Source organism: Artibeus jamaicensis, unplaced genomic scaffold, assembly GCF_021234435.1.
Source record: "Artibeus jamaicensis isolate MK-2021 breed Jamaican fruit bat unplaced genomic scaffold, CSHL_Jam_final scaffold_1964, whole genome shotgun sequence".
NCBI classification, from domain to species: Eukaryota; Metazoa; Chordata; class Mammalia; order Chiroptera; family Phyllostomidae; genus Artibeus; species Artibeus jamaicensis.
The window spans coordinates 8,719,213-8,741,695 of NW_026522030.1; the positions used below are offsets into that span (position 1 = coordinate 8,719,213).

Consider the following 22,483-nt stretch of genomic DNA (forward strand, 5'->3'; position numbering starts at 1 on the left):
GAAAACAAATGGTGCAAAAATAGGCTACAATCACATTAGGCTTCTTTATCTGAAAAGAGGTAAGCTACGGGAATGTGAAATGTTAGCTTTGTCTTCTATACTTGTGAAAATTTCCTTACATGGCAATGCTACCACAGGTCTTTTCTGGAAGTACTATCTAGTTTAATTATATTAAATATGTTTTGATGAAATGTTTGCTCTCAATATATTGATGTAAAATAGTTCCTTACTGATCAAAAGATAGCATGTGAGACTACACCCATAAATTAGCAACCATAACACAACAAGTTACTTATGCAATGCATTTGTGCAATATTATTTCATTCCATATATCCAGATTTTCTGCATGAGCTCGTTCAGAGTAATCTGTAATTCTATCTCAAGCTAATTATCTGCCATATTCATGCCATGCTCACTTTGGCTGATGTGTGTTTATGTGTAATATTTCATACACTGCAGAACTTCTGCACGTAGTAGAAAATGCAAAAGAATGTGATAACGCCATTTCGAAATGACCTCGTGCCATATTTTGAGAAGTAAATTAAGTTCAAGGTTTACTTCAGAGCTTACTCTAGACAAGGCACTGTGCTAGCTACAAAGTATGTAAAGGTAACAAAGACATGGCTTATAGTCCTTTATCTCAAGAAGATTGCAGTGGGGGAGGCAGATATGAACAAAACAACTGTAATGCAAAGCATGACAACTGCCCAAAGTGGGTACTGACAAATATTGTACCGGGGCCGAAATGGTAACAACGAATTTTAACAGTATCCGTGGGAGGAGAACACATTTAAACTGAATCAATAAATAAAGTTTCAACCTGTGATCAGAACGCAAAATAAAATAAGAGGAACAGAAACCTGGAAGTGGGAGGCTTTGGGAGATGTTCAGAGAATGGCCAGTTGTTTGGGGTTTCAAAGTAAATAGGGCTGAGTGAGTTGTTTCAGGCTAAAGGTTTCAGATTTTATCCTGTGTGTGATAGAAAGGTAAAAGAGTTTAAGCAGGGTAGTGGTATTCTCAGTTGTTATGCATTTTTTTTAAAGATTTTACTTATTTATTTTTAGAGAGAGTGGAAGGGAGGAAGAAGGAGAGGGAGAGAAACATCAGCGGGAGAGAGAACATCAATCTGCTGCCTCTTGCCCGCGCCCTAACCGGGGACTGAACCACAGTCTAGGCCTGTACTGTGATGGGAAATCTAACCGGCAACCTTTCACTTTACAGGATGGTGCCCAACCAACTGAGCCACACTGGGCAGGGCTTGGTGGCTTTAGAAATATCATCCTGGCAGCAGCGTATGGAACTGTCTGAAGATATTAAAGATTAGAGTAACTTCACACAAGGATCTGTGAGCTTCTTAAAGTCAAACATTTGTTTTCCTTATTTTTGCACCTTTAGTGCCTTGGACTCTGCCTGGTACAAAGTATGTTCTCAATAAACATTAAATACTATCATTATGACTCAACAACACAGCATGTGAATACAACAGTGAAGCTTAATAGCATTACAAGAGATTTCCACAATTATGTGTAATTGTTCTGGACAGTAGAGGGGTTTCCCTTGCCCTTCCTTTACAGCAACTCATTTGAGTTAATATTCAAGTGTGTGTAAACTTGTTTTATTTCCACCTAGACTCAAAATAATAATGGTGAAAATAATGGTGAATTGACAATTACAGAAAAAAGTCATTGTTCTAACATTCTCATCATAAGCATAATTTTAGAACTGATACAGAAATGTCAGCTACTGAGAAAAAAATAGAGATGATTTAGATAGGGTAAAACTCACTATAGATATATAAAGAAAATTATTTTAAGAAATTTCCAAAGGTAAGCAGGGTAAGTAATTGCCAAACACACGGCACACTAAGAGCAAGCATTCCTGTTAAAGAGTGTATGGACTGGCTAAAAGCATGGGCGCTGAACCAGGCTGCCTGGGTTTGCAATTTTACCACGTACTTTCTAGCTGTTTAATCTTGGGCAAGATACTTAAGTTCTCACTGTCCCAGTTTTCTTATCTGTAAACTGGGGTTTGTAATATGGTATCTAGTTTATAAGTAGTTGCAAAGTACTAAGAATAATGCTTGGTACATAGTAAGTGCTCAATAAAAGTTAGCTATTTCAAAATTATTATTCTTCTTTTACAGTTTTTAAAAAGTTCATTTATTTATTCATTTTTAAAGATTTTATTTATTTATTTTTAGAGGGGAAGAGAAGGAGAGAAGGAGAGAGGGAGATAAATATCAAGGTATGGTTGCCTCTCATGCGTCCCCCTGCTGGGAACTGACCTGCAACCCAGATATGTGCCCCAACTGGGAATTGAACCACAATCCTTTGGTTTGCAGGCCTGTGCTCAATCCACTGAGCTACACCAGCCAGGGCTAGAGGTTCATTTATTTTTATAGATTTTATTTATTTACTTTTAGAGAGAGGGAAAAGGAGGGAGAAAGGGAGGCAGAGAAACATGGATCGGCTACCTCTTACACGCCCCCAACTGGAGACCTGGCCCTCAGCTCAGGTATATGCACTGACCAGGAATCGGAACAGCAACCTTTCAGTTCACGGCCAGAACCCAATCCACTGAGCCACACCAGCCAGGGCTAAAATTATTATTCTTAATGTAGCAGAGACTGTTATATATTTCCCAAAGTCTGTATTCCCCTTCTTATTTTAGTAATGGAATCTGTAAGTTGTAGTGTGCACATGACTCTCCTGAATAAGCACAGCATCTTCTAGACATTATTACAGCTAAGAGTGACCACACGACTACGTCCCGGCCAGTCATATGCAAGCAGCAGTGTCATGTGGCAGCTTATGGGAACCCTTCTTGAGAGACAAGTAGAAGGAAAGAAGAAAGGGAGGAAGGAAGGAAGTCTAAACTCCTCCTCGAAAAATAAAAAGGGACAAGTTAATACCAGATTCTCTTAAATAGTTTAGGGTTGGTGAGTATACAAAGCAACAGAAACTCTCAGACATTGCTGGTGGAAATGTAAATTGGTAAAATCACTTTGGAAAAACCATTTGGTATTACTGAATACCGAATAAATATGAAGTTATGCAGACTCATTAATCCAGAAATGCATTCCTAAATATACAGTTTAGAGAAACGCAAATGTGTACTAGGATACATGTCAAAGGGTATCAGTAGCAGCATTATTTGTAATTGCCATAACTGTACTAATCCAAAGGCCGATCAACAGCAGAACAGATAAATAAATTGAGGTATATTTATACAATGGTACACTAGTCAGCGAGAAATTGAATTAGCATCCATTGAATAGCAGCAAGAATCAAACTAACACAAATAGTAAGATTCAAAAATAGACAAAACGATACCCTTTAGAAATGCATGCTTAGGTGAAACTTTAAAGAAAAGCAAAGGAATGATTACCGTAAAGTCAGGATTATAGTAATCTCTAGGTCAGGAGTGGAATTCCTCCAGGGAGATCTGTGATTAGAAAAAGAAATAGAGAGCTTCTGAAATGCTCATAGTGTTCTGTTTCTTCATTTGAGTGGAGGATGCGTGGGTGTTTCTTTAAAATACATATTTTAAACTATACATTGTCTTATGTATTTTTCTTTGTGAATATTATATTTCACAATTTTAATTACGGATATATAAAGAAACACTGTGTCCTTGGTCTCTCATCTTCTTCAGTCCTTGCTCTATCCTGCTGCCTGAAACATAGATATTGCCACCTGAGACCCTGAGAACAAACATCGCGACATAGAAATATCAGAGTAATGAGCTGAAGGTGAGTCCCTGAGGACTTTGTGGGGCACAGCTGCCATATCAGTTCTGAACCTTTTGCTTCTGTACTTCATTTACATAAAAGAGAAATTTTACATTACTTTAGAATTTTGTTATTTATATAGCCAAACCTGATATGAATATACCTATATACAAGATCTTCCCAAAGACAACCTCCTCAACAGAAAAATTGTCTGATTCATACACACACAAACATACATGCACACATATATACTCACAAACACACACACACAATAAGGCAATTAATGCATGGAATAAGAATCCAAAGACCTTGTAAACACTAAAAAGTGGGTAATCTTAGAGGTAATCAGAGAAATGCAAATTAAAACAAGATAGTGTTTTTCATGCAACAGATTAGCAAACGTTTTAAAAAGCAATGTACTCATTTCTGTTGAGTAGTCAGGATAATGCTCCCTCTCAGGCATTATCAATGTAATTGCTATAAGTTTTCAGAAGGTAAATTGGCAGTATCTTTTAAATTTGAAACGCTCTCACCATTTGAGACAGCAAAGCAATACGCATCTGTACCACAGAAAAGAAAGCAATAATCACAGCACTAATACTCAAGGTCATATGTTCAGAATTCTTATCATGGCATAATCTGTCAGTGTAAAAAACTGGAAACAATTTGTTACACCCATCAGTAATAGAATGTTTGGGTAAATTAAAGCATATCTTTTCTATGAAATGTTACATAGCTGCTAAAAATGACTTCTATCTTGCTCTAGAAGTTTGTTTATTATGTATTGTGTAGTGAGGAAAATAAATTACTCATCTTTATATAACTGACCAAACTATTTTGTGGAATAATATGTATGAACATACAAGAAGGTGAAAAAAATACACCCAACACTAACATCGGTTATTTGGGGGTCAGGGAGGACTCTTTTTTTCTGTATTCATCTTTGGGTGGTTTTACTTGTTACAATGAGTATAACTATGTGTTGCTTTTGTTTTATGTAATTTAAAATTGGCTTTAATAAAAGGTATAAATCCAAGAATGCAAAATAATTAATGTACCTCAGAGCAAGATGAATATCTTCATAATTGATTATTGTCAAACATTAAATCCATATCACTGAAGCAAACTGCACAAACCTGTACAAAATAAAGTATGTAACTTCAGAAAATCATGTGGTTTACCTACTGATGTTTCATAATTAGTATTTATTAATGAGTAACTTGAAAGATAACCATGTGTTAGTAAAGTAAATAAATGCATGTTACCTCTTGCAACCTTCTGGGAAAGAACTTAATACCAAGCTATGTTATTATGGAAAGGAAGACAGGAGTTAAGAAATACAGAGAAAAGGACAATTCCTGTTTCCTTATCAGATGGGTCTAAAGATTCTCAAAGGAGTGTGTGGCAGGGGGTTATAAATCAAGGTATACCAACCTCCCAGTTCTAACCTCTCTTCCTGCTTCTTCTCAAATGTTCTTCCTCCATCAAAGCATGGCTTCCTCCAGCCAAAGCATGGCCAGCACCTAGCCAGACACATGAGTCATGTTTGCCTCCTCCCTTTTGCTTTGCTTTTCCCCTGAAACTTTGGCTTTTACTGAAACTCTGTGGTTGCTAAATCCCCTTAATTTTATCTCTGGAATGCTCCTGCCCTTGCCCGCCTTCCGAACCTGTTGCATTTGGCCAGAATCATTTAATAACACTGGAGCTGCCACTACCAAGCAAGTTTAGGCTCTCTGCCAGCCCTTCTCAACCTTTCCTATCTGGCTTCTTGTGGCTTCCCACCACCTTCTCCACTGTTGCCCTCCTTTGCTCTGTATGATCAAGATTTTGCTCACCCACGAGGACCCCCTTGCTGACCAGGCCTAGGTATCTGACCCTTAGAAGCCTGGGAAACTCAGGATGTGGGCAACTGCATCCGGAAGAGACAGAAGCCCGGAGCCTGAGGGGTGGGGCAGGGGCGGGGCCAACCCTGGCCGGGCTAGCCAATGGAAACGCTGAAGTCAGGGTCAGAGGTCACCTGTCCAGTGAGCGGGAATTTCCGCCATTGAAGAGCGCGGTAGGAAACCTGCTTCCTCTCGTAAAAGGTCTGAGAGGCTAGAGCGAGGTGGAGCAGATGTGTTCCTGGGCTGAGGGGAGGACAAGTTCAGGATGGGCTGGAGTATGGCGGCTCAGAACTCTCTAGAAAACGGACTATTGTGGCTCTGCGGCGGCAAGGCCCCAGAACCAGCGTCCACGTCCCCTAATTAGGCTAGAATAGAGGATGGGGAGGAAGCACAGAAAGGCCAATAGGACTTCTATCCATTAACTAGAAGCCGATAGTTAGACGGGACGGGAAAATACGGGGGCGTCGCTTCCTGCTCGATTTTACACGGTTAAGATGGCGTTGTTACAGGAGGGAGAGAGGAAGGGGAGGAGTCGGGTGCTTTAGGCTGGCGGGCGGAGGGGGAAGCCAGCCCAGGCTTTCACACTCGCCTGCGTGCGTGGTCTTCAGTGACCCCGGAATTACTGCCAGCGTCTATATGTACACCTTAAATGTATAGCGCTTGTATCGGTATTTGTGAATTATGCCTCAGTATCGCTAGGAGGGAAAAGTCTTGGGAGAGTTTACTCTTCAACCTTGTACGTAAGCGCCTGACCTAATTATCTGTATTCGTTTCCATTTTGGCCTAATAGACACAGGTCAGCCGGTAGTACAGGATAAATAAAATCTTTAAAAACAGGTAAGAAAAAATATTTCAGGAATTGCTGCCACTCAAAAGCCGGCTATTTTAAGCACATTTTCTCTAACCATGATTTTGCTTGTTTCCCCCCCTTGTCTTTGATTTTAGACATAAGGCCTCTCTGTCTCTCCTCTTGTCTATCCACCACTATAAGATGGACTCAAATATCTGTGATGCAAGGAAATTAAGATGCAAATGAAAGAAACGCTATGAGTTTATAACATGGTCAGGGACACGCAGAGGTTGCAGGCTCCGTGCTCCACCCCTGGTGGGAGGCAGCCGATGGATCTTTCTCCTTCACATCTGTGCTGCTCTCCCTCTTCCCCCCTCCTTACCCTCTCTAAAATGAAATAAAATAACATAGAAATAAAAAATTAAATAGTTGTCCTGAGAAAACCACTCTTGCAAACTCTAGCCTCTTTTGCAACAAAATGACTACATTAAATATATTTCAATCCCTCAACTGGACGTTGTATGGATTCAACAATATGAAACTTATATGAGTAATTTTATATCAATATATATTACTACATATTAGATATAAGGGTTACGTTCATAGTTAATTTTGTTTATCATTCAGAGCCTTTTTTTAAATGAATGAACCAAAGTTTTGTAATTAAAAATGATATTTCTGCTCCTGGCTTTGCTATTTTACCAACATTTAACATAATTTAATTTTTATTTTCCCAGCTGTTGAAACTTGCATTGCTTTCAAAGGAAGAAGATATGTTTTCAATATTCAAATACTGTGCGATAGATTATTTATATGAGGTAGGGTGTTACTGGATCACCGTCTATTTACTGGATTTACTAAGAATTGTGATATAAAAAGTGTTATCTGTCATCACTATATGATTATGATCATTTTACAGTTGTCCTTGGATTCATCCTTCATCTCATTGCTTTCAGATTCATTTAAAATTACTTCCTACCCTTAATATAGTTTAAAAATGCCAGTCTTGGAGGGAAATAATTGATAATTTAATATTAAGTTAAAGCTCTTAGGAAACAAATGGAAACTCTTGGCAAGTTTGGGCTGCTTTCATGAATAATCTTTATTGAAAGGAGTGTGGGGGAAAAACAATCTTAGTTATCTTTATGATAAAATAATAGTAACAACACGTATTGACCACTTACTGTGGGCCAGGTACTTTGTTTGATGGGTTATATCATTTGATCATTGCTCCTTTACAATTTTTACTAGTAGATACTAGTGCAAAGGTTTTACAGTTTAGGAAACTGATGTCTAGAGAAGTTAAGTTGCTTGTACAAAGCTAAGAGTGTAGCCAGCCAAACACATAGTTAAGAACTAATTGGTGTACTTGTCATACGACAGTTCACTGTTCTCATGATCTTAATTGACACATTGAATTTTAGTTTTAGGTTATAAAGAAAACTAAAATAAATTACTCCAATATGACTAAACCTTTGTTATATTATACAGAAAATAAATACATAAAGGCATCTTCCGTTTTTATTATTCCCTCATAAATGAGAAGGCAAGTGTGTCCTTATAACATACACAGTAGGGAATGAGAAGTCATTGTTACACAAATATATTTGTGACTATATTGGCCACTTGCAAAACTAGTCCATACTCAAACACCCTCAAACTTTTGCCTTTGCCATAATATCTCAGTTTTTTGTTTGTGTGCCATACCCCCAATACAGTACAAATATGATACTAATCGATGACAAACCTTGCAAAAAGTGCAGGATTTTGTAAAATTCATGAAAACAGTGTTGAAGAACTACTCAAATAACAGGTAAAGTTATTATCAAATGATGATCTTGTAAAATTAGATTAGTTAATAAACAAGAGGCAGAAAATAATTTGAATATTAGAGTCAGAGATGCCTTGGAAAAAATTGATTAAATCCTCTAATATTTTCTAAAAATGCCTTTTTATGATCAAAGGTAAACGAATGTCTAATATACATATTATCATGTAATATGTTTGTGGGGAAATTATGACAAAAAAGCTATTATAATAACTTTATATTTTTAAAGTATCAAATTATTTTTCCTTCTTACTTTGAACCTTTGGTTCTCATTTTATATAAGTTACTTTAACTGAGCTTTTCTTTGTGCCATTCTTGGATATTGAGGATCTCTTATTTATTCTGTTATCACACCTTCAGCAAACATAAAACTCTTGGGAAATAATGCAGGAAACTATTGTTTGTCCAAGTTCCTAAAATAATGAACTCTGTGGGAAGTCGAGAGTCACTGAGGGACAATTTCATAAAGGAGCTAATGCTTAAGATAAGCCGTGAAAAATAAATAAAATTTTGATAGTTAAAGAAGAGTATCAGGGCATTTTTCAGGGGCGCACTGCAGACCATGGTGTCAGTAAGGAAGTGACTGTTCAGTGTTAAGGGAGGTAGTAAGGAGACAAGTCTATTTAAAGAGAACTGTTAGTATTAGAGAGTAATGGGAGATAAAAGCTAGAAGGTGAAGGCAGGATAGAATTACAAATTTGCTTAACTGATTTAACAGTCTTCTAAAGAAATAGTTTTGTTTATTAGATATTTAAAAGTTAGAATCACATTCGATAGGTGTCACAAGTGAAATAATGTGAAGACATAGAAAGCACAGGGCAGGTGGGCTGGGATGGGAGAAATAGAAAACTGTACTTGAAAAATAACTAAATAAAAATTTTAAAAAAGGTTAAGACAGCTATTTGAAAAACATGCTAAGTGAAAAACAAAAGCACATTGCTAAATGGCATATAAATGATGGGATCCCATTTTTTGTCAAACACACATGCACACACATTTTAGCCTAACTTAGAAAAAAAAAGTCTGTAGGAAAAGACACTAACTGGTACTGATATTACCCTGGACCTTGCTTTTCTCAGTATGTGGTTTTATATTATTTGATATTTATAATGAGCATATATTACCTTTAAAGAGAAATATATAAATTTAAAAGACTAGAGGTTTTTAATATTCTGAATATTAATAGATAAATATGTTAAATCTGTTGAACATATTAAAAGATTTTATAATCTTACTTTTGACATAGAATGTAGTTAGAAAGAAGTCTTGCAGAGATACTTTATTGCTTCGAATCCCTTCATGTTTACATCAACATGGAAATTATCATGCAGAAGTTATTGATAATACATTTAGGAGGCCATGGACAAGAGGTATGTTTTATTTTTTATTTCTCAAAAATCTATTTTAAAAATTATTGTAGAGTTTAGCACAATAAATTAAGAAAATATAGTGCTTTTCTCATTAAATAAAACCCATTGCATTTATTCATTTATGTGACAAAATAAGGAATTGAAAAGTTTATACTAGAAATGAATAGAACAAATAAAAGATTTGAAGTCTTAAACTATTCTAACATTGTAAACATTTATTATATAAAAGGGTCTAACTCAATTGTTGGAGGCCTACTTTAAATTGCAATGATACACTGAATATAACACTATTTTTAAATGTATATATACAAAATATCATCACTTGTTTTACTCATGGCATTGACTTAGGAAAGAGGCAGGCTCCATGGACAAGTCAAGTCAGCTAATAACACTTATTTAGCATATATTATATATCAGGCACTGTTATAGGTGCTAAGGACACAGTTACTAATAAGACATAGAAATAGTCCCTGCCCTCAGTGGGTTTTCAGACTGGTAAGAAGGATGTAGCAGTAAAGCAACTAAATACATAAACTAATATCTGTTATTGATCAGTGTATAGAGAAGACATAGTAGTGTGATGTGATATGAAATCTTAGAAGTAAGGAGTGCTGCTAGTTCTGCTGACTATGGAAGGGATTCTGTGTAGAGGTGGACATTTGAGTTGAGACCTGAATAATGAGAAGGAAATAACTACAAAAAGATATGGGGGAGACGCCTTTCAAGTAAATGTGAAGTGCCTGACTCAGGAATAAACTTGATGTGTGTAAGGGTCAGAAAATTAGGCCATTGTGACTGGTTCATAAAAAGGTGGAGATCCAAGAACTAGGCAGTTTCTGAAAGATAGAAAGATTTTTGAAGGCCATAATATGGCTAGTGTGGTAAGTCAATGGACAGTTTTAGGACAGGGAGTGACATAACCTGATTTATACTTTAGAAAAATTATTCTTGTTGTCTAGCAGATGGAAGGGATAGGGACTGGGCGGCAAGAGTAGAAGACAGGAAAGTCAATCTGGAAGCTATTGTAATAGTTCAGAATCTAGACTATTAGGTGAATCTACATTCCACGTAAAAGATGGTGGGGTTTAGACTAGTCTAAATAATGGAGATGTGAGAAGTGGTTAAAACGGGGATTATTTTAGAGGTGCAGCCAACAGTGAGAGGATTAAAAAATTAGAAGAATGAGAAATTTCTTCTAGGTTTTAGATCTGAGCAACTGGTTAGGTGGCAGTGCTATTTTCTAAGATAGGAAAAGGTTCATGGGGAAGCCAATTTTTGGCTGGAATCAGTAGCTCTGCTTTGGCCAGGTTAAAATGCCTATAGGCATTTAAATGGATGCATCAAGAAGGCAATTGTTTATATTCATTTTGAGCACAGCTGGAGCTTCAAATCGGAGTCATCGATATGTAAATTGCATATAAAGTCCTGGAACTGGATGAAGTCTCCGAAAGCGAGGGTATAGACAGGGATGAGAGCCTAGGACAGAGCCTTGGAAAACTCCAACAATTAAAAGGAGGAACCACCTAAGAAGACGAGTGAGATAGGAAACCCAAATGAATGTGGTGTAGCATTCAAAAAAAGAAAGTGTTTCAAAAAGGGAGTAGTCAAAAGCTTTTGTCCCTGTTAAAAGGCCAAGTAAGATGAGAATAGAGAGTTGACCTTTTAGTTTGACTAAATGTAGGGTATTGATGACCTTGGTAAGAGAGATTCCACTAGAATATTGGGTAAGAAAACTTCATTAGAGTATATTGAAAAGAGAATGAAAAGTGGAGTGAGAAGGAGATAGACAACTGTTTTGAGGAATTTTGCTATGAAGGAAAATAGAAAAATGAGGCATTAGCTTAAGGGAGAAACGAGATAAAGAGTTTTGTTGTTGATGTGTGATTTTTAAAAAATTTATTTGATGAGGAAAAAGACTATAAAATGTTTTGTTTACCAGTGGTAATAGTCTTGGGAAAAAGAGAGAAAATGATACAGGAAAGAAAAAGGATAATAATTAAAAAGGGATAGTATCAAGAGCACAAGTGGAGAAGATGGTGTTAGATAGAAGCTAGGATGGTTCTTCCGTTGTGATGGATAGAAAGACAGGGTTTGAAGGTACTTAAGCCAATGAGATGGTAGCATTGGTGGTGAAAGATCAGGTGGTCTTGGTTTATGTCAATGTCCTATGTGGAGGCAAGGCCATAAACTGACAGAGGGTAGGAAGATGAGTATTGAAAATTTGAGGGGGAAAAGTGTTAAACAGTTGTCTTCAAAAGTGAGAAAGTCAGTTTTATTAGGAAGGTGTACTATTATCATGCATCAGTGTTGGATGCCCTTTTGAAATTTATGGTCATAATGAGTTCATTCAGCATGGCTGGATAATTTTTTCCAGTAATTTTCAATTGTTCTAGCATACTTATACAAAGTGGACAGTAGGGGTTTTCCTAAATTAATACAGGAGAAGGAAGAGCAACAAAAGAGTCTTCATAAGGAAGACTTATGGGAAGGTTATGGGATGGCCATGGGACCTACACTGTCTCAGAAAGAAAGTGAGGACATGATGGAGGATGAATACTGTAAAAATGGAAGGGCCAGGGGATGGAAGGTCTCAATCAGGTTGGAGTAGCTTTCATCCAACTGCTCTAAAAGTTCAGAAGGAAAAAATGAGTTTATCATTTCTTCCTAATTATTTTCCTTTTCATCTTTTTAAAAACAGTAACAATAACACCCAAGATGTATTAGGCTCTCACAATATGTCAGGTAGTGTTCTAAGCAATTTACACGTCTCTTCAAATTTAATATGTATACCAACACTATGAAAGGGACATTATTATTCTTAATTTGTAGATAAGGGAACTGAGGTACAAAGAAGTTAAGAGGTTTGCCTAAGATCATATAGTTAATAAGTAGCAGTGCACATATTAAAATCCAGGCAGGGTGATTCTACATAAAAGATGTACAGTAAACTTACATATTTTTTTAGTGAGGTATGTGCTCAGATGTTAAGTGATTTGTGCAAGGTAATAAAACTGGTAAGTAACACTGGTGGCAAAATACAAGTCATTTGACTCTTCACTCAGTTGCTTCTTCTGACACTAGTATATGACATGGTTCCTCTCCTTAAGGAACCAAGGGTCTAATTTGGGACAAAAATATAGATACATACATTTTAAATATATGACTATATAATTAAGTACCAGAGGGAGTGCTACTGACAACATTATAGCCTTTCAAGGAGAGTATATTAGGGTGAGATGGAATGGCTAGTAAAGGCTTTGCCAGGAATAATGTGAGCTGTTGAAGAACACTGTCTGGGGTGGTAGTGCTGTGTAACCAAAAGAGAGGCAGAAGTTGAATGTTTGGCTTCCTTGTATTAAGTGTAAAAGAAAATAGTGTCTAGACTAAATACAGAGAAGCCCCATATACCATTTCCATTAGAAACTAATGTTTACTGTGCTCCTTTCTAGTCTCAGCTGTTTCAGTTTGGGGAATGACAGATAGCTCAATCTTGGATCAGTGGAAAGCAAGCCTCGATGTGGAAGGCTTCCTTGAGAAGTAAGTGTCCTCTGCCTCAAATTTCCCTTTTACATCCAGAAGATAAACAGGAAGTTCTCCAGATAGCTAAAGAGAGAAGATCCTTTCCTTTATATCCTCACAGATTGATTTTCATTTGAAGAAAAAAACCTTAATTTTTCCCACAAAAGAGAGGTTAATGTAAGTGATTTCCATCCTCTTTATCTTTCCCTCATTTATCATATACTATCTGTTCTCTACACATTTGTATTATAAAGACATACATAAAGAAAATGTTATTATGCTTTCATTCAATAAGTAAACTTTTTGCAGAAAGTGTCTATAAAGAGGCCCTTATATTAAAATCAGTCTTTTCCACTGTAGTATAAATGCATATTTAAGACTATTTTCTAACATAGTTCGTCAAAATGTTATTTTTTATTCAGTCATTCATCAGGTATTTACTACATACCATCCTGAGTGCCAGATACAGAATACAAAAGTGAATAAGACAGCCTCTACTCACAAAGAACACACAAAAATATGAAATGGAAATTTATAAATAAATGATTATAATGCAGTGTGGAAAGTACAATGAGATATAGGAACGCAAAGTGTGATGAGAGAGCATCCACCGTGTTCAACATTGTTAATATAGATGTAAATTAGAGATTTGAGTGCAAATGTAAATAATTTACTCTATTGCTACAACACATGCAAAGAGTGCTGATCAGACCCAAGAAGGATTTAGTTATTCACATTTTCAAGTTTTAGTAATTTAACTTTTCCTTAGTTGCACTTGAAAGAAAGAACCAATTTAAATGTGTCTGGACTCTAAATACAGAGAAGACCCATATACCATTTCCATCATCTAAGAATTTAAACTCTAGGCTTGGAAGATAAAATATAAACATATAAAAATTAATAAGATAAGGATTAAATAATAAAATAAATAGCCATCATAAGATCACAAGGCATAACACTAATGCAAAGTATCTGTTACAGGACTGAACTCCCAAGCAGTGAGTAAGTAGGCAGGTATAGTGAAAAGAGCTCTGCATTATGAATGAAAGGATGTGGATTTCAAGTCTTGATTTGAAAAGTCAAGTACTACTTGACAAGCCATTTTATCTAACTCTCACTTTCTCTGTCAGTATAATGATGATGGATCAGTGCTTCTAAAACTTTAATGTAATATAAATCACTTGAGGATCTTATTAAAAATGATGATTCTGATTCAGTCATTTGTATTGGAGATTCTGCACTTCTAATATGCTCCAAGGTGTGCTGATGCTGCTGGTCTAAGGATCTACTTTGAGTAACAAAATACAAGATGATCTCTAAGATCTGTTTTCACTGTTTTAGATTGACAGGGCTGTGCTTTCATAAGGAATTGAGCTAGAGCTGGACACTGAAGGAAAAAACTACTTAAAAGAAAACATTTCAGGCAAAGGAAACAGCATGTCTGAAGGCCCAGAGGCAGGAGTGTGCAATAAGTGCTTAACGAAAGCAGTGATGAGGCTACCTTGGCTCAAACCAAAGATTCATGTATGAGAGAAATGAGAGGCCCTACAGGAATGGACACCCCATCATATCTGACCTTCCATTCATTTTGCTGTATCAATATACTTATAGTCCAAGGCAAAGCAGGTTTAATCTTCAGCACCACCTAGAATAAGATTTACATTTCTCAACCTCTCTGTGGCCAAACATTGCCATGTGATAAGTTCTTCCCCATAGAACAGAAGCAAAAGAGGCCTATGTAAATTCTGGGAAATGTCCTTAAAAAGAAGTAGCATGTTTTTTCTCTCCTTCCTGATGCTTGAATACAGATGTAATGACTGGTTACCACCTTGGACTATACTGATGAGAACTAAATCTAGACATGGCAGAGTAGATCAAAAGGCACCTGAATCCCTGACAAATTGTGGAACTGCCTTACTAGCCGTGAACTTCAAACCTCCAGCCTTTTGTGTGTGTTTAAGCCACTATTAATTTTAGTTTTGTTTCAGGTAGTAAAATTTAATTTTTTGATAGACTTTTTTTATAGTATATTTTGGTTCACAGCAAAATTGAGCACGAGGTACAGAGATTCCCCATATTCGGGTTTAATTTTGAATTATTCAGGAGCCACTGCAGTTTTGATACCTAATGGAACTTAAGAACAAACATCCCGATCATTGACACTACCTAGATTTCCTAAATCTTACTTTTCCTTTCTGTCTCACCTGTCTTTGTTTCTTGTTTCTACTTTTGTTACTTCTTTTTTAAAGACTATATGTATTTATTTTTAGAGAGAGGGTAAGGAAGGGAGAAAGAGATGGAGAGAAACATGAACATGAGAGAAAAACATGATCTTATGTGCCCCAAATGGACCGAACCAGCAGCCTTTTGGTTTGCAGGACAATACCCAACCAACTGAGCCATACTGGTCAGGGCTGTTATTTCTTAATATTAATTCTAAGACCTCAAGTCTTTTACTTTTACTAATTTGTTGGTATATTGTGTTTTAACAATATGGGCATTTTTCTGCCATGTATTCTTAAAAAACCTTGTGTTCTACAAAATTGCACAGTAAAAATAACAGGGCATACAAGAAAATTAGATTCTATAGTCAATGCTATGCAACTTGCAAAAGGGCATTAACAAAAAATAATATCTACCTAATTTTTAAAAAATCATCAGCATAAGTAAAAAGACGTGTTAAATTTATAAGAAATAAATACATACTAGAGTAAATCTAGGACTTTGAAATAAAGGAAGAGTGCTTGATGGACAGGCTAAAGGAAAGATTGAGGATAATGAATTATGGAGACAAGGGCAAAATGCAAAAAGATCAGGGAGAACCATTCAGTAAGCTTCCTAGCTTCTAGGACGGAACAGATAGCCAAATAGAGCAAGAGGAAGAACATATATGAATATTTATATTCTCTGTTCCTCTGAGGCTTGTTACATTCAGATGAATACAGTTGAATGTACGACATTGCATATATATTTACTTCCTGGATGCCTCATAACAACTATGTGAGCTCAGTATTACTATTCCAATATTATAGATGAGAAAGTGAGACAGATTAAGTAACTTGCCCGTGGTCATGCAACCAGTCAATAGTTGGAGCTATTATCCAATCCTTGAAGTTCCAATCTGTATGACTGCAAACCCTATACTTTTTTGTTTGGTTTGGTTTATGTAACAGCTTTATAGAGATATCATTTATATTCATATATTCACTTTTTTAAATGTCCAATTTAATAGTTTTTAGTATTCACAGAGTTGTGCAACCATCCCCACAATCAATTTATTTTATTTTATTTATTTATTTTTTAGATTTTATTTATCTTTAGAAGGGAAGGGAAAGAGAGAGGGAGAGAAATGTCAATGTATGGTTGCTTCTCATGTGTCCCATGCTGGGAACTGGCCCCTGCTGGGAACTGGCTTGCAACCCAGGCATGTGCCCTGACTGGGAATCAAACCGCAATCCTTTGGTTCGTGGGCCCATGCTCAATTCACTGAGCTACACCAGTCAGGGCCCCCACAGTCAATTTTAGAGCACTTTCATCAACACACAAAGGGTCAATGTTCTTATGAGTAATATGGAGATGAGTGAGTTGAGATGATTTTTTTTGTACCTTATATTTTCTTCAAGAGTAAAACAGAAACTTGAGAGATTTTTCCATCTATGATTTTTAAGATATGGCATATTCATTTTCTTCTCCAATTACATTGGGAACTTATATTGATTTTGCTTATTTAAGTCTGTATTGTGAATTATTAAGGCTAAAATATTTTAGGATATCAGAAAAAAGATGTATTAGGATGTGCAGCTAAAATGCCAATAATATTTTATCTGTTGAGAAATTCATTGGAAAGATCTCTTGTGAGTTCAATATCTCAACTGTATAGACAACCTTGACTGTTTCCCAAACCAATTAGGAAATAGGCAAGGTATGGGCAAGGTGAAGGGAGCAAAAAAAAAAAAATAGTGCCCAGGATTAGCAACAGCAGGAAGTTATCAACACCCTAAGCTTGCATGAATAAGTGGACTCAGCAGTATACAACCCAGTTAAGGACTTCAAGAAGGGCTATATGATGAAAGATACAACTTTATAAAAGAATGAAGCAACTTACAAACTGTAGACTATGAGGGAAGAATTTGGGAAAAATTATATCCTGTCTCTCTCCCCACATTTGATCTCCTGGCTGAACCCAACCAGAAACCAGAGGGCTAGCTTAGTAGGTTCTTAGAGATCAGCCTCTGAGATTGTAGAACAGAGTATAAAAGGCTGGATAATAATGTGGAGAAGCAGACATGGATTATCCAGCACATGAGCACTTGGGCAATGCATGGCAGAGTCTAAGAATCTGTGTACCTTTAACTTCATCATTTCCATTTTTAGGAAAATTATATTTTTGAAAATATATATTTTATTGATTATGCTAGTACAGTTGTCCCAGTTTTTCCCTCTTTGCCCCTCTCTACCCAATAGCCCCATGCCATCCAGCAATCCTTCTCACCACCCCCTCCCCCACCTTAGTTCATGTCCATGGGTTGTACATATAAGCTCTTTGGCTTCTCCATTTCCTCTAGCATTCTTAATATCCCCCTGTCTATTTTGTGCCCACCAATTTATGCTTCTCAATCCCTATGTCTTTTCCACCATTCTCCCCTTTCCCCTCCTAGCTAATAACCCTCTAAGTGATGTCCATATCTATGATTCTGTTCCTGTTCTGGTTGTTTGCTTAGCCTGCTTTTTTATATTCAGTTGTTGATAGTTGTGCATTTGTTGCCATTTTAATGTTCATAGTTTTTATCTTCTTTTTCTTAAATAAGTCCCTTTGACATCTTACATAATGATGGCTTGGTGATGATGAACTCCTTTAGCTTTACCTTGTCTGGGACACACTTTATGTGCCTTTCAATTTTAAATGATAGCTTTGTTGGATAGGGTAATCTAGGTTATAGGTGCTTGCTTTTCATCACTTTGAATACATCTTGCCAGTCCCTCCTAGCATGCAGAATTTCTTTTGAGAAATCAGCTGATAGTCTTATCAGAACTCCTTTGTAAGTAACTCTGTGCTTTTCCCTGACTGCTTTTAAGATTCTTTCTTTATCTTTAACCCTAGGCATTTTAATTATGATGTGTCTTGGTGTGGTCCTCTTTGGGTCCAACTTATTTGTGCTTCTTGGACTTGCATGTCTATTTCCTTCACCAAAGTAGGGAAGTTTTCTTTCATTATTTTTTTCAAATAAGTTTTCAATTTCTTGCTCTTCTTCTTCTGACACCCCTATGATTTGAATATTGGTACATTTGGAGTTGTCCCAGAGGCTTCTTAGTCTCCTTGGGTTTTTTAATTCTTTTTTGTTCTTACTGTTCTGATTAAATGCATTTTTCTTCTTTATGAAGAAGAAATCATTGATTTGATTCTTGGCTTCATCCCCTCCACAGTTGATTTCATGTAGATTTTTCTTTATTTCACTAGTATAACCTTCATTTGTGCCTGGGTCTTTTTTATGCTGTTGCAGTGCCCAATGAGTTCTTTGAGCATCCTGATAACTAATGTTTTGAACTCTGCATCTGATAGGTTGGTTATCTCCATTTCATTTAATTCTTTTTCTGATTTTGTTCTGTTCTCTCATTTGGGCCATATTTCTTTGTCTCCCCAGTTTGGCAGCCTCCCTGTGTTTGTTTCTGTGTATTAGGTAGAGCTGGTTTGACTCCCTGTCTTAGCAGCATGGCCTATTATAGAAAAACAATATTGTAGAAAAAAAAGTGTACCTGTAAATTGTGTGGGGCACAGTCTTAGGTGATTGCTAGGGCAGGGCAACCCATTTCACTACTTTGTGGCTCTTTGTGGGGGGATGACTCACAAAGGGGACAATCCCCTGCCTGGCTTCTGGAGTTTTGCCCAGGAAGAAGCTGTCTCCCAGCATTCGCCCTATTTCCAGTCACTTCACTTTTCTCACTGTATGCCACTTGTGACCTTCTGGCTGTTACCCTGGTGCTGAATCCCAGGGGCGGTGGGTCTGCATAAGTCCTAAATCTGTGCAGGCCCTTTAAAAGGAGTCTACTGATAATCGACAGTTTTCTCTGCTGCTCCAACTGCCACTGGTTTTTACAGGCAGTAGTTATGGGGATTTATATTTCTGGTGCTGGAGCCCTGGACTGCTGGGTGGTCCAGTTTGGGGTTGGGATCCCTCACTTTGGAGGTATTGCTTCTGATTTTTATCTACCACATGTGAACGTGAGACTGCCTGTTCAGCTACCTCTCCGTTCCACTCTGTGGCTCCAGGCCTCTCCACCTCTCTTTGTGTCTCCACCCCTCCTGCCCTTCTGGATGAATGTGGCTTCTTGAAATCCTTGGTTGTCAGATTTCCATACTGCTTGATTGATGGTTCTGGGTGATATGGGTTTTGTAGTTTAGTTGTATTTTTTCTGTAGTTTTGCAAGGAGGCAAAGCACATTTACCTACACTTGCATCTTGACTGGAAGTCAGCTGGCTAGTGGTCCTGGCCATGGACCCTGCGGCAGCTCTGGCACCTCACTGCAGTGCTGCACAACTCAGTGCTTTCTCAGTGTCCTCTCTCTGGCAGAGCTGCAGCCATGGCTGCCCTTATCCTGCTCCCTCCCTGCTCCTCACAGCCCCTGGCACAGCCCCCCAGGAAAAATACCTTGATAAAACAAGCAGACAAGTGCACAAAGATATTCCTTGTGTTATAATAGCAAACAATCACAACAAATTTAAATTTTCATCAAAAGGGAACTGGTTCAATAAATTATGATTTACTAACACAATGAGATCCTGTTCATCCATCCAAAAATGAAGTAAATGTACATTGATCAACATATAAATGTACTCATGCTTTACTGTTTAGCAGAGAATAAGTTACAGAATACTGTGTACATGAATCCTTTTTGGTATAAAAATATTCAAAATCATTTAAAAATACATAATTTTTCAGTTCATTTCTTGAGTTGTGGGGCTATTGTAATTTTCTCTGTATTTGTTGGAATTGGGTATTTTTCCTACAGTGAATACAAGCATTTTTGTTAATAAAGTTGTTTTAAAATAAGACATACATAAAATCAGTAATTTTATGTCATAGAAAGACAATTACAGGAATGGTGACTCAGATTAACTGTGAATTTGAAGAAATTGTTCCAAGTTCAAATCCAAACTCCCAAACTGAATTCGAGGAAGCCAGCTTGCATGCTTATAAGGACTACAGTGAAGTCTTTACACCTATTAGATGTTCAGGAAAATGGCCAGAATTTCAAGGAGAAATCCAAGGTAAAACATTTATTTCCATTGTTTTAAAGCATTTTTTACTGATATACAGATTTATTCCAGTGAGTTTGTTCTATTAGATTTATTTTTTAATTTTATTAAAGATACCCACCTCCAAGGTTATAATTCTAAGCTTTGCCACATTAGAGAAATATTTTTCTCTTTTATATTAATCTCCTTATTGTAAACTAGGTTTTTTGGAGTTTAAGTTTGTTGGACATCAAAATAGCCTCAGAGATTTGATCAGAGTTGCTCACAGCACCTGTATACAGGTCTGATGACACAACAATCTGGTATAGCATTAAATTAGTATGTGATTAAGGGGTGCTTATATTCATTTGCAAAAGTATCCTAAAGATTTTCAACTTTTTCTCACTTATGTAAAACTAATTCAAAGTAGAGATGTGTAATTTCAGTATTAGGTCAGGAAATTCATCCAGGTTTTACAAATTAACCGCAAGTAATAATTAAATATTTTATCCAAAATATATTCTAAATATTTCATACTACTAAAGGGTGCTGAATTCTTACAAGCTTATAAAAACTTGCTAAGAACTACCTTTCATGTATGTATAACTGCCTAGTCTCTTTTTAAATTAAAAAAATTAAGACTATTATATGATTGCTAAAATGAAAAAACATATACTTCTGTTATATAATTGCTATTATCATTTAAGATATGCTATAGATAGAGCATGAAAAATAAATTGATTCTTTTGTTGCCACTTTACATAGATAACATATATTGTGTATAAATTTTCAGTGTTGGCCAATAGGTATGTGATGATATATAAAGAGATAAATCCCTCCTATAGTTGCAGAAGAGAGATGGTGTGGTTGCACTAAAGTCTAACCTTCAGAGCATGTTATCGTTTGGGATAGTTATTAAAAATTTCATGGTTTTCAATTTCCTTCTATAATTTATTTTTATTTATTCTAATTTCTTATAAAATTTTGTGTGGATCAAATTTTATACACACACACGTAAAGAAATGGTTTGTAAAAAAACAGGCTACCCAAACATAGCTATTATTTTTAATGTGGCAAACTAGAAGCTACTGTTGGCGAATTTAATAATATTTATTGTCCACTTCCCCTAAAATCGGAATCTTCATTACAATTCACTGAATGAAAATATGCTCGAGTTTCCCAAAACAACCAACTCATAGATACAAAAGACAAACTGATAGTTGCCAGATGGAAGGGAGGTTAGGGGGCTGGGTAGAAAAAGTAAAGGGGTTGAGTACCAATTAGCAGTTACAAAAAAGTCATGGGAATGTAAAGTACGGCATATCCCTGTATTCCCCGAGAGTCAATAATGTTGACTATGTATTGCGCCATGTGGGTACTAGACTTATAGTGGGAGAGGGTTATTTTGTGAGTTAAATAAATGTCTAACCACTACGCTATACACATGAAACTAACATAATATTGAATGTCAACTGTCTGAAAAATAAAAAAATTTTAAATGCATATGAATTATTCATATCCTATATTTTCTTTGGATCCTGTTTCATTAGATCTCCTTCTTTTTAAGGCTGAACATTATTCCCTTGTGTATATATACACCACATTTTCTTTATTCATGTCTGTCAACAGACACTTAGGTTGTTCCCACACATGGGCCATTATTTATAATGCTGCAAGAGAACATGGGAATACAGATATCTCTTTGAGATAGTGATTTCATTGGCCATCTGTTTCTTTCTTCACAACATTTATATCTTTTTTTGTCTCATCGTGCTGACTGAGACCTCTAGTACATTGTTCAACAGAAGCAATGGTAGTTGCTATCATTGTCTTGTTCCTTACAGAAAAGGAAATACTTTAATGTTTTGTCATTAAAAATGATGTAAATACCATTTCATTGTTTACGTCATTTTAAATGATGAATCATTTTCAATGTTTACATCATTCTCAATGGTGAAATGTTAGAGAATTTACTCTGTTGAGTTGAGAAAGCTTTCTTTTGTTTTGAGTTTGCTGAGAGTTTTTGATCATGAATGAGGATTGACTTTTACTAATGTTTTTCTACAACTATTATCTACACCTTTATAGAGTCCCTCTACTAAAAACCTATAGTCCTATAATCTAAATAT

General features: G+C 36.3%; 1 protein-coding gene across 6 annotated transcripts in view; it reads left to right on the forward strand.

Annotated features, from left to right (window-relative positions):
• The first annotated feature begins 5,747 nt into the window (after positions 1–5,747).
• SHOC1 (shortage in chiasmata 1) overlaps positions 5,748–22,483 on the forward strand; it is a 63,933-nt gene continuing 47,197 nt past the window's right edge. For 2 of the 6 annotated variants that reach the window (XM_053656549.1, XM_053656548.1), the window contains exons 1-4: positions 7,123–7,221; positions 9,478–9,601; positions 13,051–13,138; positions 20,203–20,387. In XM_053656549.1, coding sequence (XP_053512524.1) covers positions 7,177–7,221; positions 9,478–9,601; positions 13,051–13,138; positions 20,203–20,387 — 442 coding nt within the window. In that variant the 5' untranslated portion in view covers positions 7,123–7,176. Of the gene's footprint in view, positions 5,815–6,403; positions 6,451–7,122; positions 7,222–7,908; positions 8,217–9,477; positions 9,602–13,050; positions 13,139–20,202; positions 20,388–22,483 lie in introns of those variants that run through there. The other 4 variants (XM_053656550.1, XM_053656551.1, XM_053656552.1 and 1 more) reach the window with 4 other exon arrangements.